Source organism: Haemaphysalis longicornis, unplaced genomic scaffold (assembly GCF_048455015.1).
Source record: "Haemaphysalis longicornis isolate Haplotype H1 unplaced genomic scaffold, Haemaphysalis longicornis Haplotype H1 scaffold_1, whole genome shotgun sequence".
Taxonomy (NCBI): Eukaryota; Metazoa; Arthropoda; class Arachnida; order Ixodida; family Ixodidae; genus Haemaphysalis; species Haemaphysalis longicornis.
Genome location: NW_027526203.1, coordinates 40,506,069 through 40,522,252, shown reverse-complemented (window position 1 = coordinate 40,522,252; position 16,184 = coordinate 40,506,069). Strand labels below are relative to the sequence as shown.

Genomic DNA, 16,184 nt, shown 5'->3' with positions numbered 1-16,184 from the left:
GGTGAGTACTGGTGGAGTTATTGCAAATCAAAATAGCACATTTTCGCCAGCACCGCGATTCCCTCTCGTTGGGTCCACCTCCTCGCACCGCAAGAGCGTGACTGCACATGACGCCTCGCTTCTTTGTGACGTCTCCAAGAATATCCGGTGGCAGGCGTCGTCTGCTGCTGCAATATTCTGCGCTCGCTTTTGGACGGGGCGGTCTGATTTTCGGCATTCCGTTTGGGCCGTTTTTTTTATTAGTTTATAAATCCTGCTCTTCGCTCACGACTGGAAAGGCTGATGGAAGGAATGGGGCGGGACTTTTACGCTTCCCCACCACGCCGAAAGATCACGCGAATAGTGATAACCCTGTAACCACGCGTCTGCGACGACATGTCTTGGTACGCGGGGGATTGAAGGAAATACGAACAATGGAACACACAGCGTCAGATGCATGCCGCCCCGTCCGGCTGGCCTTGCAGTAAACTGCGCGCATGCGTAGTTCTTTCAGAGAATGTGAGAGTAAGGCCTACTGTTGGGGTAAGTACTTGATAACGAAGCGACGCTGGTCATTTATTTTGTGGCGTATTTTGATGCTCTGTCACCACTGAGCACCGTGTTATCTGCTACATTCGGGATGCAAGCGCGAAGCAGGCTAATTGCAGCTAGCATGATGCCCTTAAACGATCATTCTGCTCAGTGGCGACGCAGCGTAAAAAAGTCCATCAATACAAACGATTGGCGTCGCTTCTTGATCAAGCATTTTATATAAGTGTACGCCACGGAGCAAGATATAAAGAAGACCCGCCGCGGTGGCTCAGTGGCTAAGGCGTTGCGCTGCTGAGCACGAGGTCGTGGGTTCGTATCCCGGCCGCGGCGGCCGCTTTTCTGATGGAGGCGAAAAGCAAAAACGCCCGTGTGTACGAGATTTCGGCGCACGATAAAGATCCCCAGGTGGTCAAAATTAATCCGGAGCCCTCCACTACGGCGCGCCTCATCGCCTGCGTTGCGTCGGCGCGTTAAACCCTACAATCAAGATATAAAGAGGAGCGCCGACTGTGGCCCAGAAAAAATCATTTGCTCGGGCCGATAATGTCCACGCGCAGCCGGCCGCCCAGCTTTCCCATTGCTCTCTTCCTTCTTCGTTCGCCCTCTCGTCGCTGTGCCTCTGTACATGGCTCTTCCCTACTTCGCTCTCCCCAGAGGCGTCTTTTCTTTAGCAGCGACGTCTGTCTTATGTCTGTCCTACTATGCAGGAGGAATGCGTTTACGCGCGGAATTTAAACACTCGTGCTCAGCCGCAATAGACGGCGCTGATATTTGCACGCCACCGCATACGTGGCGATCGCTTATTCCCGATCAGGGAGTGTTTATTCTGACATTTATTTTATTTTATTTAGAAAAACCTTACAGGCTCCAGGTGGAGCATGGGGTAAGGGGGGCTACAGAAATAAAAGGCACTTGAGGTCATTTAGCCAGCACACAGGAAAATGAAATATACACAAGAGTATAAGAACATCATTATACATTCATTAAAAAAATTATGAAGACCCGCTGAAAATATTCTACTAACCCAGCAGATGTAAGACGCAACTGAACGACGACGACTTCAGAAGCACCAAAGAATGAGAAAGAGTAATATGCAACGCCACAACATGCAGTCTAGCGTGATTCTGCTTACGACAAATCGATGCAGCACAAAAGTTACCCTCTGTTGTTAGCCCGCTCTCCGGCCGCATGCTTAATTATTTATACTGCTGCTGCGTACGAACACCTCTTACAAGGGTCGCCCGAAGTCTCCATCGACAAACGGCAATAGTGCACATTTCTGTGCTATTGACTGAATTGGACGGCTGCCCTGTTGTATTAAGTATACAAAAACACTGTCCGCTTGATAAGGCACCCAAGAGTATCAAACGCATTCTTCATTGTAACTCGTTCCGCAACTTACCGCCCGATGTTCACTGTCGCTCTACGGTCGTGTTATCTCGTCGATAACGCCGTGGACTCCAAATAAAATGCTACGATTTGTATGGCTGCAATTTTGGGCCTACGAGAGTTCCCGGCGTTTTTTTTTTTCTTTAAGCGGCTGACCAGCAAAACAACCGGCTCGTCAAACCTTTTCTTTTGGCGAGTCATCACCACAGAGATATAGGGCCCGGACGAATTCAAATATCGCGAAATGAAGGCTTGTGAAAAGACCGCACTGTCAGGGCCTCAATCTTGAGCAGATTGCTACGTCGCGGGCAGTCGCGGGTGATGTTATCGCGTTTCAGTTATTTTCTGGTGAGCGTGCCAGTGCCGGTCCGTGTTCTAGGCACACTCTTTTTTTGGACATAAGTTGGAGAACTGCGAGAAGGCTGAGGGAACTTTTATAATCGCTATTGATCACAACCAGTTGCTCCTTTCGCATTTTGCAAAACCTGTTAAACGGAGCCGAACTGGTGTTCACTAAATTTACAAAACGGAGTCGCATTTTCGGCAAGCACTGCACAAAAGGTAGTATTTGAATAGCAGCCATATGTGGTCTCTACATTTTGTTTTTCCGCCATGCAAACCAATCCTTAACGTATCATTGCCGTACGACCACTCAATTCCTTCGGGTCCGGGTTACCCAGAAGGTGCTGTCGAATAAGTTAATCAAGCCGTGCGAAGAGGGAGCGCAATGAATGCGAAGCGGCGCCAAAGCAGGCTCAAAGCACTCCGTGCCAAAAACTACCGTCGCCGAAGCAGACGACAAAAGCCGACGGAATGCGTTCCGCCAACGCGCCCGCCGGCCCACGGGGAACGCCGGTGCTGCGCCATTCGCTGCGCCATCTGCATTGTGCTCCGCGAGTGATGGACATTAAGAGCCCGCCGGAGAGAGCGAAGTCGGCGCTCCTGCTTATCTTGCTCCGTGGTGTAACCTGCCCTTCAGGAGAGGAATTAACCAACCTTCTGGGCGGGTGAGGAGCATCGCTAGGCGGATGTGACGTCACGTTTGCTCGCAGCGTTCCCGCGCGGTATGTTTTTTTCTGAGTGCTGCCTACACGGCGTACGTGCCGTAGCGATTCAAGTAGTCGCGTTTCGACGCAAGAATTCATAAACTGGCGATGGTTGTCGTTCAACAGCTCCAGCGTCTTCTGGCACTACAGCTTTGCAGTTATCTGTGGGCGTTCAACTGTCCACCATCGGCCGACCAGGTGAGTGTTTTTTGGTGGGTTTGCAATCAGTTCGCATATCTCCTACTGCAAAGCTTGCTTTCTGCTCGCGGCAGTTACATTAGCGACGTTTACGAAATTCTTAACGGCGCGTTCTCCCCGTCTTGCATTATTGTCACTGTTTATGCTGCTCGTTCGCGTCTGTCGGCGATCGCGAGCTGGTGACGGTTTGTTGCACGGCGCGGAAACTCGCTCGCATTGCAAACCCGTCTCGCCCATGACGTTTTATTGTCTCTTTAATGTGGCGTCATTAACATCACCTGTTTTCCTCGACGCTTTTTCTAGACAACGTGCCTTGTGCTAACCGATCTTAATACTGTAACGAAAATGAACTTGCAGTACGATCTGTTGGTGAAGTTAGGAGCGTGACAGGTCCCTGTTGGCAAGGTTTTCGTGTGTGCGTGTGGTTCGTGAGGGCGTTGTAACACGCTTCTTTAGCCTGTTGCACTCGTTGCTGCATCCAGCACTTTTGCTGTCAGGAGTGCCTGCCAAGGAATGCTTACGTCGTTATGTGTTTTCATCTCATCAATCGGCGTTCAATAACCGATGGAAATTCAGCGGGAACGACCCGGATAACGCAGGGCGGGCAAGAGCACTGCTTGTGTGGTCTTCGCTTTCGTTTGCCCTTTTTTTAGTCATCCTAGATTGTTTATTTACTGCTGCCTCAACGGTGCTTCATTCCTCATGTTCCATTTATTTCTCTTGCAGCATCTCCTGACTGCAGTCACGGTGCCCCTAGCCTGCCTGCAGCACTCATCCTGCCATTCTAGTGCAGGCCACTTGTCACAACCAAACGGGTTCCCGACTTTTCCTGGCTTCTATTTGATGGTATACTTTAGATCCACCAGCGCGTTCTCACTCCGTGTACATTTCAAGCGAGGGTTTACAGTAACACGGTAGTTGATAGCCATGAAGACAGCAGCGTGTGTACTAAAAATCAAGTTTAGTTATTTATGCCAATGTCAAAAAACCAACCTGGTCTATGCATCCATTCCAGCCTGACATTTTCAAATACAAGTCTTTCAGTAGCTAGTGAAACAATGAAGAGGTAGGGATAGCTCATGCACTGCTTAATTACTACCTTCATTTTTTTACTGTTGAAAATTTATGGATGATGCTATATGTACCACCTAGTGAAGTCCCACCAGAAATTGTTATATGCACTACCGATATAGCCCAATCTATGAGGTGGGCTGGCGTGACCTTCGTGCAAACAGCACCGTACGTGGTTTCCGTCACGACAAAGTTTGCACTGTAGTCTTGGGCGTGTAATGGGTTAAGGCTGACCGCAGGGCCGTTTACAGTGCTTTCCAGCTTCCAGTGGAGGCAGGAACATAAATTACGTCGTCGGCCAGGGCACAGTACATGGTGTTAGTCAACACCATAGATATACCGTGCCTCGGATGGCCGCGTCATATATATATATATATTTTTTTAAATTTTACTTTTGAGTTTTGTGTAAGCAAGGATGTATCTAGTGCCCCTATGCTGTCTATCCTTGGTTTTTGTAAACACTAAGTAATATCGCACGGTAGCTTTATTCATCGTAATGAGATTTCTCAGGTGCCAGATTGCTCAGATCTCACATGGTTTCCTATGGCTGCAGGGAAGTACAATGTCTTGGGTTCTATTCTTGGCTGCCGGGGCTGCATTGAATTTATAAAGCAAAAAAAAAATAACCTTCTGTACACAATGTCTTGGTTTACGCTAAAGATCCTTGAGTGAGAGGTCTACCACACTGCCCTGTGCCTCATAGTGCAAAGTGACCTCAGTTTACTCGATTATGATGCAATTACTTAATGCCTTCTCATGTAAACTCTTGAGTGCAAACGGCAGAAGGTGCACCTACTTCGCCTTGAGCTGTTAGACTAAGTTGCCTTTTTCGCACGACATCTAAGCTGTGTGAGAAAGCCATACAGGGCTAAGAATGTTGTAAGAAATGCCTCTTACGTGAGGCAGCTCATACATAATGTTTAAAAAAAGCGTCACATTATTTTGCCGTAAGCTCTTTAAACGTTTTACACTCCTCCTACCGCCCTGCTTTTATTGTTAATAAAGGCACTTTGCATATGTTGACACAGGAAAATGAAGCAGAAAGACATAGATATTTTTTTCAGCTGCACAGTGTCGCAGGCTATGCACCTGACGCAGTGCTGTTTGTTCATCACGGTTTGCACTGTGCTTTGAAACAGTTCGTTACCAAGGTCCAAAGATTCACTTGGCTATTTCATGTCAGGAATGATACAAAGGGATCATCTGTGGAAGCAATGCCCATCTTATTCTTGTCCTTTTGTAATTTATGAGAGCTGCTGCAGCCAAGCATTCTATGGTATATTTATGAACTAGAAAATACATGGAAAAGGCAGTCTCTAAGCTGGAGGGAAACTATCGAGTAGCATATGCATTTAGTTTAAATAGTGGCGTGTTGCCCAACTGCTGGGCAACCGCATTAAGTTTATGCCGTGCTTGTGATTTGCTCAAGTATGTGAACTAGTCTTAGGCATTTACGTGCTGATAAAAGAATTCCATGCTATCTTCATTCATTCACTGCAACTCGTTTGTGCTCATGGGGAGCATTCGGAATATGACCGTTAGCATGATAAAAATCAGAATACGCTTTACTCAGTTGGACTCAAGATATACCTGATCAGGACACGTCTACTCCTGAATGCTTAGATACCTGATCACATAAAAATTGGCCAACTTAACAAGCTGCAGGAAAAGAAGCAGCCCCATTCCTTCACCATAAAATAAAAAGAAGACAAGAAGAAACTATTTTACATTTGCAAAAGGTCCAGGCGAGGCTGTTGTTTCTTACGCTTTCAAGAATACATTAATACTGTTGTTGTTTTACAATATAAAGTGAATTTTCCTTACACTACTTAATCGACTTCAGTTGTTTTCCTTTCTGGGTGACCTATGAGACCAAAGGTGCAATGTAATTAAACGTATGGTCATGTTGGTTGTAAACATGATAGAAAAGGAGCACAAAAATATGCGTGGCAAAACTCGGGACTTTTGTTGTGTTGTTTTTTATTTATAGTTAATTTTGTTTTGTCCTATGGCACAATGCAATTCTCGAAACCAGCTTTCCTCAGAAACCTATTGAGCACAATTTTTCATACTAGGCAACATTACATGCAATGGCTGCACAGCACTTTCTGCCTGAATATAAATGTGGCTAAAAAATGTCTTAGTTATTTTGAAGCAGGCAGTTTTCATTGCCAGACAGACAAAATGGGGCCAGATGCCATCTGGGCAAAACCGCATGTGACCGCACCATGGGAGGAGGAGGACAAACATTTTATTCAGCCTTTAAAGGCCCCTTAGGGGACGTGGTGACCGGCGTACCGGTGTCCGCAGCAGCCCTCGCCGTCACCACCCGCTGGGTAGACAGGTCGACGCTGCCCAGTGCCTCAGCCCAGTGCCCACCGTCTGCTAAGAGAGGATAGGGGTTGTGGGGACAGTTCCAAAGAAGATGGTCCAGTGTTTCCACTGCTCCACAGGCCGTGCAGTTGGTGGAGGGGTACACGGAAGGATAAATACGGTGCAGGCGGTAGCGACATGGGAGGGTATGGGTTTGCACCAGTCGCCATAGCCGTTCTTCCCTGTTGGATAAATCCGGGTGTGCGGGGGGGAGCTGGCGGCGTGAGAGGCGGTAATGTGCCGTAATGTCTTGGAAGGTCAAGAGACTGTCCCAAGCTGATAGGGCTCCGTGAAAGGGTTCGAGGCTAGGGCCTGCTTGGACGGTATGCTCTCGAGCGGCCCTATGTGCTGCCTCATTTCCCCCCACGCCCAAGTGGGCCGGAGTCCAGATCAGCTTTATTTGTATGGTAGGAGGATTTTTGAGGAGAATTTTGAGCGCCAGGGGCGAGATCATGCCTCTGGCGTAATTTCGAATGGCCGTTTTCGAATCCGAGATGATAGTGATAGGGGGCGGCCTATGTGTAAGGGCTAGCGCGATAGGTGACTGGTAAAAAGTGCAAAGGCTCATGGGTACGTTGTCTGCTCCAGCCACTTTCGGTTCGAGATCTCGCCTGGCCTCCCGTACGCCGGCGGCTTTCACGCACGTGTGTGCGTGTTGTTTATTTGTCACAGAGTGCTAACCTTTCAGAGAAGCCCCTAGTAGAATTCATTGTTGTTACACATTGAATGTGCGATGCATGAGCGGTTTTTTTTTCAGTGGAAACAGATAAACAACAAGCACAAGCGCGCGTGAAAGCCGTCGGCATATGGGAGGCCAGGAGAGCTCTCGAACCGGAAGTAACAGAACTCCGCGGGAGCTGACAATGCACCCATGAGCATTTGCACTTTTTACCGATCACCTATTGCCGCCTCTTCCGCCTCAGCGGTCAGTTGGTGCGGTCTGTTAGGGATTTAAGAGGAGGAGTGTTGGGATGGTTGATTACTACTGCGACAGCGTATGCATCCTGCCATCGATAGCAAGCTGCGTCCACGTAAACCGTAGTGGGGTGGACGGGGTATTTCTCTGTAAGTGCTTGTGCTCGTAGTTTCCTAGGCTGCTTGTTGAAAACAGGGTGATATTGCGCGGTAAAGGGTGGATAGTGAGGGAGCCATGAATGTCGGCTGGTACCGGGAGCCTGTCATCACAGAGGATAGGGGCTTTAAGGTTAAGAGTAACTAGGAGAGTGTGACCGGTGGGGGTGGATGAGAGCCTGTTTAGCTGACCGATAAGGTGGGCTTCAATGAGTTCCTCCGCAGTATTGTAAATGCCGAGTTTCTCGAGTCTGGCAGTGGTAGTGCTCTGAGGGATTTGTAGCGCCGTTTTTTAGGTCTTTCGAATGAGGCAGTTGACTTTAGAGAGTTCGGTACGCAGGGCAAGAGATACGGGAGGGAGTAAGTGAGAAGGCAGAGCCCAAATGCCTGTATCAGCCGGATACGCTCCGTTTCTTTGAGCCCCTTGTTGCGGGCAGCAATCCTGCGGATGAGGGCGATCGTCTGATTCACCTGAGAATTCAGCTGTGCTAGGTACTTAATGTTTGCGAAATTGCGCTGTATGCAGAGCCCAAGTATTTTCAGGACTTCCACTTGGCGAACATCCCTACCATCAATGCGGACCTCAATGGTGGGTGTCTGGGCCGGGTTGCCGGTTGATTTGGCGGGGTGGATTAAAAGCTCAGATTTTTCAGGTGAGCATCCAAGCCCAACTTGCGCGGCGGCGGTAACTAAGTCAGCTCCCTGTTAGAGAACCTCCTCGATTTGAAAGTCGCTGCCTCTGGTGGTCCACAGCGTAATATTATCGGCGTATATGCTGTGGAGTAAGCGAGGGATCGCGGCGAGCTTACTGGGAAGGTGGATTAGGGCAATGTTAAATAGGAGTGGGGATAATACTGCACCTTGAGGCGTGCCAATGGTTGGGAAATGGATAGTGTCGGATTGTAGGTCACCGAGCTGAATAACAGCCGTGCGGTTCGAAAGGAAGTTACGGATATAGTTGTATGTGCGGCGACACGGAGTGAAAGTGGCAACGTTACACAAAATAGCCTGGTGTGATACGCGATCAAAGCTTTCTAAAGATCAAGTGCCAAAATGGCTCAATTATCTACCTTTGAAGGGGCAGTGATAATTCCGCGTTTTAATTGCAGGAGTACATCTTCGGTTTCCGCACCATGGGAAGTGTTGTCCAGTTTTTTGCAAATCGCTTGTTAGCCCTACGGGAACCGCAGCACGTGTAGTGACTGCCATAATCTTTGTCTCAGCCTTATAAATTGACGTGAACCTTTTTCCTCCTTACTTAAAACAGATTTCCTTTTTTGTTGTTTGATCCTGTTTACAGCAAGCCCTTTTTTGTAGAGAAAAGGAACTGCCACCTGAAGAAAACCACCTTTGCTTCAAAAATGCACTGATCAAGATTAGTATCATACTACAATGAGAACATATAAATGTTAAAATGTAAAAAATTAGCCATATACATAAATAACTAATGAAGTGTGCCGCTGCACAAATTGGTTTTCAATACATAAACAAAGGAGTGCTTCAAAGAGAAAGGACAAGAAAAAGGGCAGGGGTGTTTTCTGGTCTGCTTCACTAAAACCTAAAATGATGCTTTGGCTCCCGGTAAGATTAAGTACACTATTTATATGGTACTAGGAAGTGTCCAAGCAGCATTTCTGACTCGCCCCGTCTTTCTACGAGCATTACTGACAGTTTCTCTCTTGTTGATCGAAGAAAGGAGTGAAATGCGCTGAAAGCATCAAATCTGCATTCGCACCGTTCAGTTGCATGGTCTGGCTCATTAACAAGGAACCACACGACAAACAGACGTGCTCACACGTCAGCTCAGAGTTGCGTATCGAGAAATTCTGGGCGAGCTAGAGAAGCTTGCCAGGTCTTGCACTTAAACATCAGTAAAGCATGCATTATGCGACAAACCAACGACGACAGAAATAGCTACCTTCATACTGGGCAAGTGTTCGAACCACTGTGGCGTGTTAACGCCGCGATCAGAAAGTTGCCACGCCAGTTTGACAGCCCTGGCACGAATCGTGTGTGTCAGTCCGGCCCACAATTGAAGACTTCCGCGTTATTACTGTGATTTGTGGCAGCCAGATTGGTGGGATCGACCCATGGATGATCGGTCAGAAGCAGGGACAAGCAGCCATTTTGACCCTCCGAACGCTTGAAAGTACGTGTAAACATATAAAAAAGTGTTGCTGACTGCAGCTAGATAATGCTAGCACTTCATAGGTTGTATTCACTGGTGTAGCCCACAAGTGGGCGACCCTGTGTGTGCGCCGCCATGTATGTGCCGCAGCGTCTGTGATACGTCAGACTCGATGAGATTGCGGTAGTGGGCCTTTTTCTATTAGCAATCTGCACATGCGCGGGCTGGTAATCCGCCATTCTGGACAGTCGTCTCGGGCAAAACAAACAAAAGGGTGCCCCCTCCACTTGTTGCTGGGGTAGCAGCTATGCTTTCTAGTGATGCACGTTTTTATTTCTTCTTTTTCGACAGCATGTGGTGAGTTGTGCGTGCACACAAAGGATTTCAAAGGAAAGGGGTGAAGACTTGAGGTTGACCACGGTACGAGCACATGGCTACCAGCAAGGGGGTGAGCGGTGCAAGCATGGCACAACTCGGGAGATGGCATCACGTGCACTGGCTTCATTTAATATAAATATAGAATATAACTATAAATTGGCGTGTCACTGTTGGCGTGTCATTGGCGTATCAGCTGAATCACTGTTCCAGAGGAGGCTGGAACAACTGCGCTATTGGCTCCGCTTGTTCCCATTGCGACATCAGTGTCCTGACAGCACCACACCTAGTTTGCTCATCCCAGAGCTTGCAGTCTCCTCCTGATGCATTTTTCTTGCTCTTTGCTCCGCCTCCTTTCCATCTTGAGGTTCGTGCTTAAATACTCTCATCATGTCTTTGCAGCACCTGCTGACTGGGCTCTAGCCTGTGCCTGCTGGTGAAGAGAAGTTTGCTGTGAGACGAGGGTCTTGACGAGCACGTAACTCCTGTTGTTAAAGTGAAGCTTTCAGGACCTCACTGATTGCATTCAATGTGGCTACATAATGCACTGCAGGAAAGCTAACTTTACACAGTGATTTTCACAAAGCGATGAGGATGATAAGCAAAAGCACATGCACCTCAAGAAAAAACGCTTTCCATGGTCATAATGGAACCAGTGTCCCTTGCATTATGAAACCATTGTCTGTCAGACTGCGCCCTTCTGATAGGGTCGAAGCAGTTTAGATTTTGGACTTTGACTCAAGTCGCAAGAGAGCGAGCGAGAATAAACTTTAATTAAATGCGCAAAATGCTTCAGACAGGTGTCCTCATTCCAGGATGCCTTGAGCTCAAGCCGCGTTGACAGTCCTTTTGATCAGGCGCAGCTGACCTTCGAGGCCGGAGCTGGCCAGAAAGCTTCGAGTTAGAAAGGAACATCAGTTTTTGATCAAAAACTTTATTTTTACAGTTATGATGATAAGAATCGGGGGATGCACGTGGTTTTTCATTGAAACTGTAGATATGAAATTTGTTTCTGTGTAATACGACTCTATTCACATTTATTTGGATTTTTATGTTTGATTTTACGACAGCCTTTATAAAAAAACTGCTGGAGGGGCGCAGCTGAATAAAGTACCAGTTAACTGTGCACAAGTCAAGGAGTGCAGTAATACTAGCATTTTCATTATATATGGTCTGTAGCAGAAGTTACAGCCATGTGAAGTTTGGGCCTAGAAAATGGGAACCAGGAAAACTGGTGTTGCCGTCCAGGCCCAAACTTCAAACAGCTGTCACTTCTGATACAGACCATATATAATGATAATGTTAGTCTTATGGCAGTCAGTCCTTGATTTGTGCACAGTTCACCGGTACCGTGTTCAGCTGCATCCCTCAAGCAGTTTTTTTACAAAGGCTGTCAAAAAATCAAACATAAAAGCCAAATAAAGTTTAATGTAGTTGTTTTACACAGAAACAAACTTCATATCTACAATTTCAATGAAAAACCCCATGCATCACCCAATTTTTATCGTCCTAACTGTAAAAGCCATGTTTTTTTTTGTTTAAGACCAGGTGCCCACTTAGAAAAAAAGAATTTGAGTTTTAAAGACCTCCCAAAAGCAAAGATTGTGGTGTGTTTCCACCATACTACTCTAGGGTGCTGGTGGCAACTGCCCTGGATGAACTGCTTTTAAACTTTATTTCAGGAAATGAGTGAAGATCAATCCCCTTTTGCGGTGGGGTGCTACATGAATGGTTCATTTTTAGCCACTAGATTCAAATGTCATGTCTTCATCCTCTCTCTAAGGGGTTTTGGCACCTCCCCTTAAGGGTGATTGACCTTGACTTGTGACAGCCACGCAGCACTTTTTTCATTTGTAACATCATGGCAATTCGCAGTCCCACTTCCAGTTTGTTTCCTCCTACTGTGTACTGTGGAGTACAGACTACTGGGTGGTAGTAGTGTCGCCAGCAAGCAGTCCTCTAGCTCCCACGTTGCTGTTCATCTATACCATCCAGCCACACGCCTGGTTGATAAGAAAGTACAGTGGCTACTAAGACTCCCAACCCTTAATTTTGTCCATTTGCCGTATTCTTCGTCTCTGTTCAGCTGCGTGGGAAGGTTCAGCCGCAGCTGCTGTGCTCTTCTATTGCTCCGTCTCCTATCCAGAGAGTTCCTCTCCACAGTTATGTGCAAATCTGTGGTTGTCAGTTTCATCATTGCTCTCTGTTACTTGTTCTGTCATGTGTTCATTAGTTGCTGTAATTAATTGCAAGGAAAAAAAACGTGCACGCTTTTGTCTTGCGACAATAATGGCTTTTTTTTTAAACGTTTCTTGAACTGTTAAAAAAAACACCCGGGGGCCTCTTGCTAGTGCATCAGACCCCCTTAGAAGTAGCGATTAGTTAAAGTTCACGACGGGTATGGGTGGGAAATAGCAAGGGAAAAATAGTGGGTCGGTATATGAAATGCAGGAGTGTGTCCCACACTGCCTCCGCTAAATTAGGTGGGTAGGAGGGACGCAAGAGATCATTTAAGGAATTTGGTTGTAAGTTAGTGGGAAGGGTGTGTAGGAGAAATTGTCTTTCAGTTTAACTCAGTTTTCTCGCGAGGTATTTCTTGCTAGATTGTCATCTGAGCTTGGACGTTGCCTGTTTCAGCTATCACTTACTTGCATGCTGTTTGGACTTTTGATCGCAGTGGCTTTGAAACTTCGCCGCTTGATTTTGCTCGACGAAAGCTTCGCGTTCAAACTGTCGTCGTCATTAAAATGTGAGGTGCACCATTTTTGTCTAATTTTGCATCTCGATGCACCGCTATCCAGATTCAAACTACTTTGACCATGTTGCAATGGTGTCACGGAATAGATGTTGGTTTCACACCGCGAGGGTCCTGATTTGTTTCTGACTGCAGGAAGCGTTTTTTTTCTGCACTTCTTTACCCACGATCATTATCATTGTCAGAGAAAGTTGGCTTTTCTGTAATGCCTTTTTGGCATGGCATATTCCACTGGTGAGACATAGAAAGTTTTGCTTTAAAATCAGGGTCTTCAAGCACTTTTGGTCCAGTGAGTAGCAATCTGCACGTATTTGTAACCATACAATACTGAGTTAGCACCCTTCGATCCTTCCCGTCTTGTGCCAGCAGTCTCGTCATCCAACACATGAAAGTGCCCTCGACTTTTGCCCGCACTTTTCGCTTATGCCTGACCCAATAACTTTTGTTGATTTCCAGTGTTGCGCATGTCACATTTTCATTCAGGGTCACCTTGGGGCAGATAAGCGCCTGCTTGTATTTTTATCAAGTGGTTTTAGCCACGGCGCATACTTCGCACTCTTGTGTGAGCAGCATTATGGTGCCTTGTTGCTTGTCCAGCAAGTGATGTGATGCCATGTCAATAAACATTCTTCAGTGTTTGTGATGACTTTGGTGTTTTCTTGGCTTCACTTTCATATAGTGAGAGTTGCTATCCCTCAAGAGCATACACTTACAAATGCTAGGTATTCTTATTTTTTTCTTAGGAAGACATTTACAAAGTTTCGTTGGCAACACAGCATAACATCAAAACAAATAAAACCAACTAAAATGGCAAAGAAAATTAAAAAGAGTGCAAAGGACGAGGACAAAGAAACACAGTAGACAGGACACAGTGTCCTCGTCCTTTGCGCTCTTTTTAATTTTCTTGAAACCATGAACCAACTCGCCCAACAACCCATTTTAAAATGGCAAATGTGGCATATTTTTAAAATTAATAAACTGGAAAAACAACACAGCATGAGAGAGAGAGCACGAAAAGTGACAGCACTGCCTGTTGGTACCATTCTGTTGTTTTCGTGCTAAATATTTTCAAATAAATCAATATGCAAGGAATGCAGTTGAAGTAGGGTAACTTTTTATTTGAGCTTGTCTCTTGGACATACAAGTACATTTCTTGAATCGATTGCTGGATGCAATTTTCGATATTAGGCAAGCACTGGATTCTCGAATGGACTCAACAGACGTTTGGTCAATTCTTATTTGCAATTGCATTGTGCAGTTTAACCCGTACAAAACATTTCGCCAAAGTCCAAAGCATTGGTTTAGGTAGAACAAAAAAAATGCCTGTGTGCCAAGATTTCGAAGCATGTCAAAGATTTATAGGTGGCCTGAGTTAACCTATAGCCCTACACTGCAGTTACCCTTCATAGCTGGCCCAAGTTATGCTGAGCTTTTCCTCGTGAAACCTAAAAAGTTGAATTTTGATGTTTACAGCTACGCTGTGCAATGTATAAGCCTAGCATAATTTACTCCAGTATTTTTACTCTATCCAGGTTTTATGTTTATTACACCACAATAAAAGTTTGCAGCCAGTGTTGAACTGACGAGCGTCAACCAATTCAGGTTGAAAGCCCAAAATGCTCTAACAGAAATCGCAGTCTTCACATGTGATCAAATACGTAGTTCTTTAACACTAAACAAGGCTACTGCAGAATGCTAGGAGCGTAAAATATACTCGATGAGGTGCAGTTGGCCAGTGTGTAATTTAAGCAGCATTGTTTTAAGACAAACGGGAATCGGTGAAACAGCCATGAGCTTCTGACAGCAGCTATCATCGTGACTGGCCAATTCACCTGAGTGGGGATGTTACGACTATGTGCTGGCCTAATGAATTGCCAAGAAATTTAAAACTCATTGTATGTCGGGTTGCTTGTACCTGTGGACTTTTTTTCAGTTTAAGGTCATAATGCGCTCCCTGGGTCCACCTTTAGTCAGCTAGACCCACTGAGCTATAGTGGTGTCAAGGATGTGGTGCTGGACTTGCACTAGGGATGTCCTGGGTTTGATTCCCATGTGGTTTGAACTCTTCCCAAAGTTTTGAACTCAATCCACTCTTTGCTCTCTTTGCACTGCCGGCCGGTTTAGGAGCTGTTGTACTAGTACAGACAGCGGATAGTGGCTTCTTAGTCAATGGGCCACTTATTGCTTTCGCGTTGATAAGGTAGAGTTTTCAAGATTGTGTGTTACGGTCGGTTACACTTGCCACATTTAGGGTGCTTAAATCCGACCATGTGCAAATTGCAGTCCTGTGATAAATGGGTACAGGTGATTATCTAGATGCATAAAACTGCGCCTACTGTCAAGGCATGCCGTGAATTTGTTGGTGAAATGGACATTTACAAACGTATTCGCATGATTTCCACTGCAGCATAAAAAATTGAGGTAAAAAAGGTGCACAGTAATTTTGCAGCTCCAAAGTAGTACACTACATAAGACCAGCACTGCTTCCACTTGTGGTGCTTTGGACGGCTCACAGCAAAGTCCACTAAGCATCAGAATCAGTTAGTGCTTGATGTAGTTGCTACATCTATTCCCTATGAAACGCAAGCTGCTGGACACCAGATTTCCCTACACTAATAACATTAGAATTGGGTTAGAAAAGTGAAATGAACTGGAAAGCTGTGGGTGAAAAGTATGATCAACATGACAATTCCAACAGGGACAAGACCACCCTGTTTTGGGAGCTTTACCCCAAAAGACCAAGACACTTGGCAACGAAAGGAGCCCCAGCTGAAAACAGAGCAAGGCCTCATGGCTTGTGGAGGGTGCTTCTCGTGGTAGAATATAACTGCCTGTCCTCATGCGATTTCGACTGCCCAGGAGTCTTCACCACCACTGTGGTGACATTGAAGGAAGGTGACAGGAAAGTGTCCGCAAAGTCGCACATCAAGGCTACTATTCCTGTTGACACTGAACAGATAAGAGCCAAAATTACAACTAAACTAGTTTTCTGCACAAGAAAGAGGTCACTTTCTTGTTTTGCCAAAGCTAATAACATGCCCTTAAATAATCCATGCATGACATATGTTCATCACAGATGGGTTTGGGTGCACCAAATTATTTGTTATACGGAACCTTTTTCCCCCGCACTGAGCAGTGCGAACTCGCAGGAAGCAGTTTTATTTCGTGTAAGGCATTTCTAAGAGCAACGCGATCACTTTGTTCTCTGTCTACTTTACTCATACTATCAATTCGTAAATTTATACCA

General features: G+C 46.1%; 1 protein-coding gene across 1 annotated transcript; it reads left to right on the top strand.

The window, feature by feature from the left end:
• Positions 1–3,074: 3,074 nt before the first annotated feature.
• LOC144165634 (uncharacterized) lies at positions 3,075–10,882 on the top strand. The gene is made up of 4 exons (XM_077695486.1): positions 3,075–3,164; positions 3,891–4,010; positions 10,159–10,255; positions 10,585–10,882. The coding sequence occupies exons 1-4, from the start codon at positions 3,075–3,077 to the stop codon at positions 10,620–10,622; spliced, it is 345 nt and encodes a 114-aa protein (XP_077551612.1). The 3' UTR covers positions 10,623–10,882.
• The last annotated feature ends 5,302 nt before the right edge of the window (positions 10,883–16,184 follow it).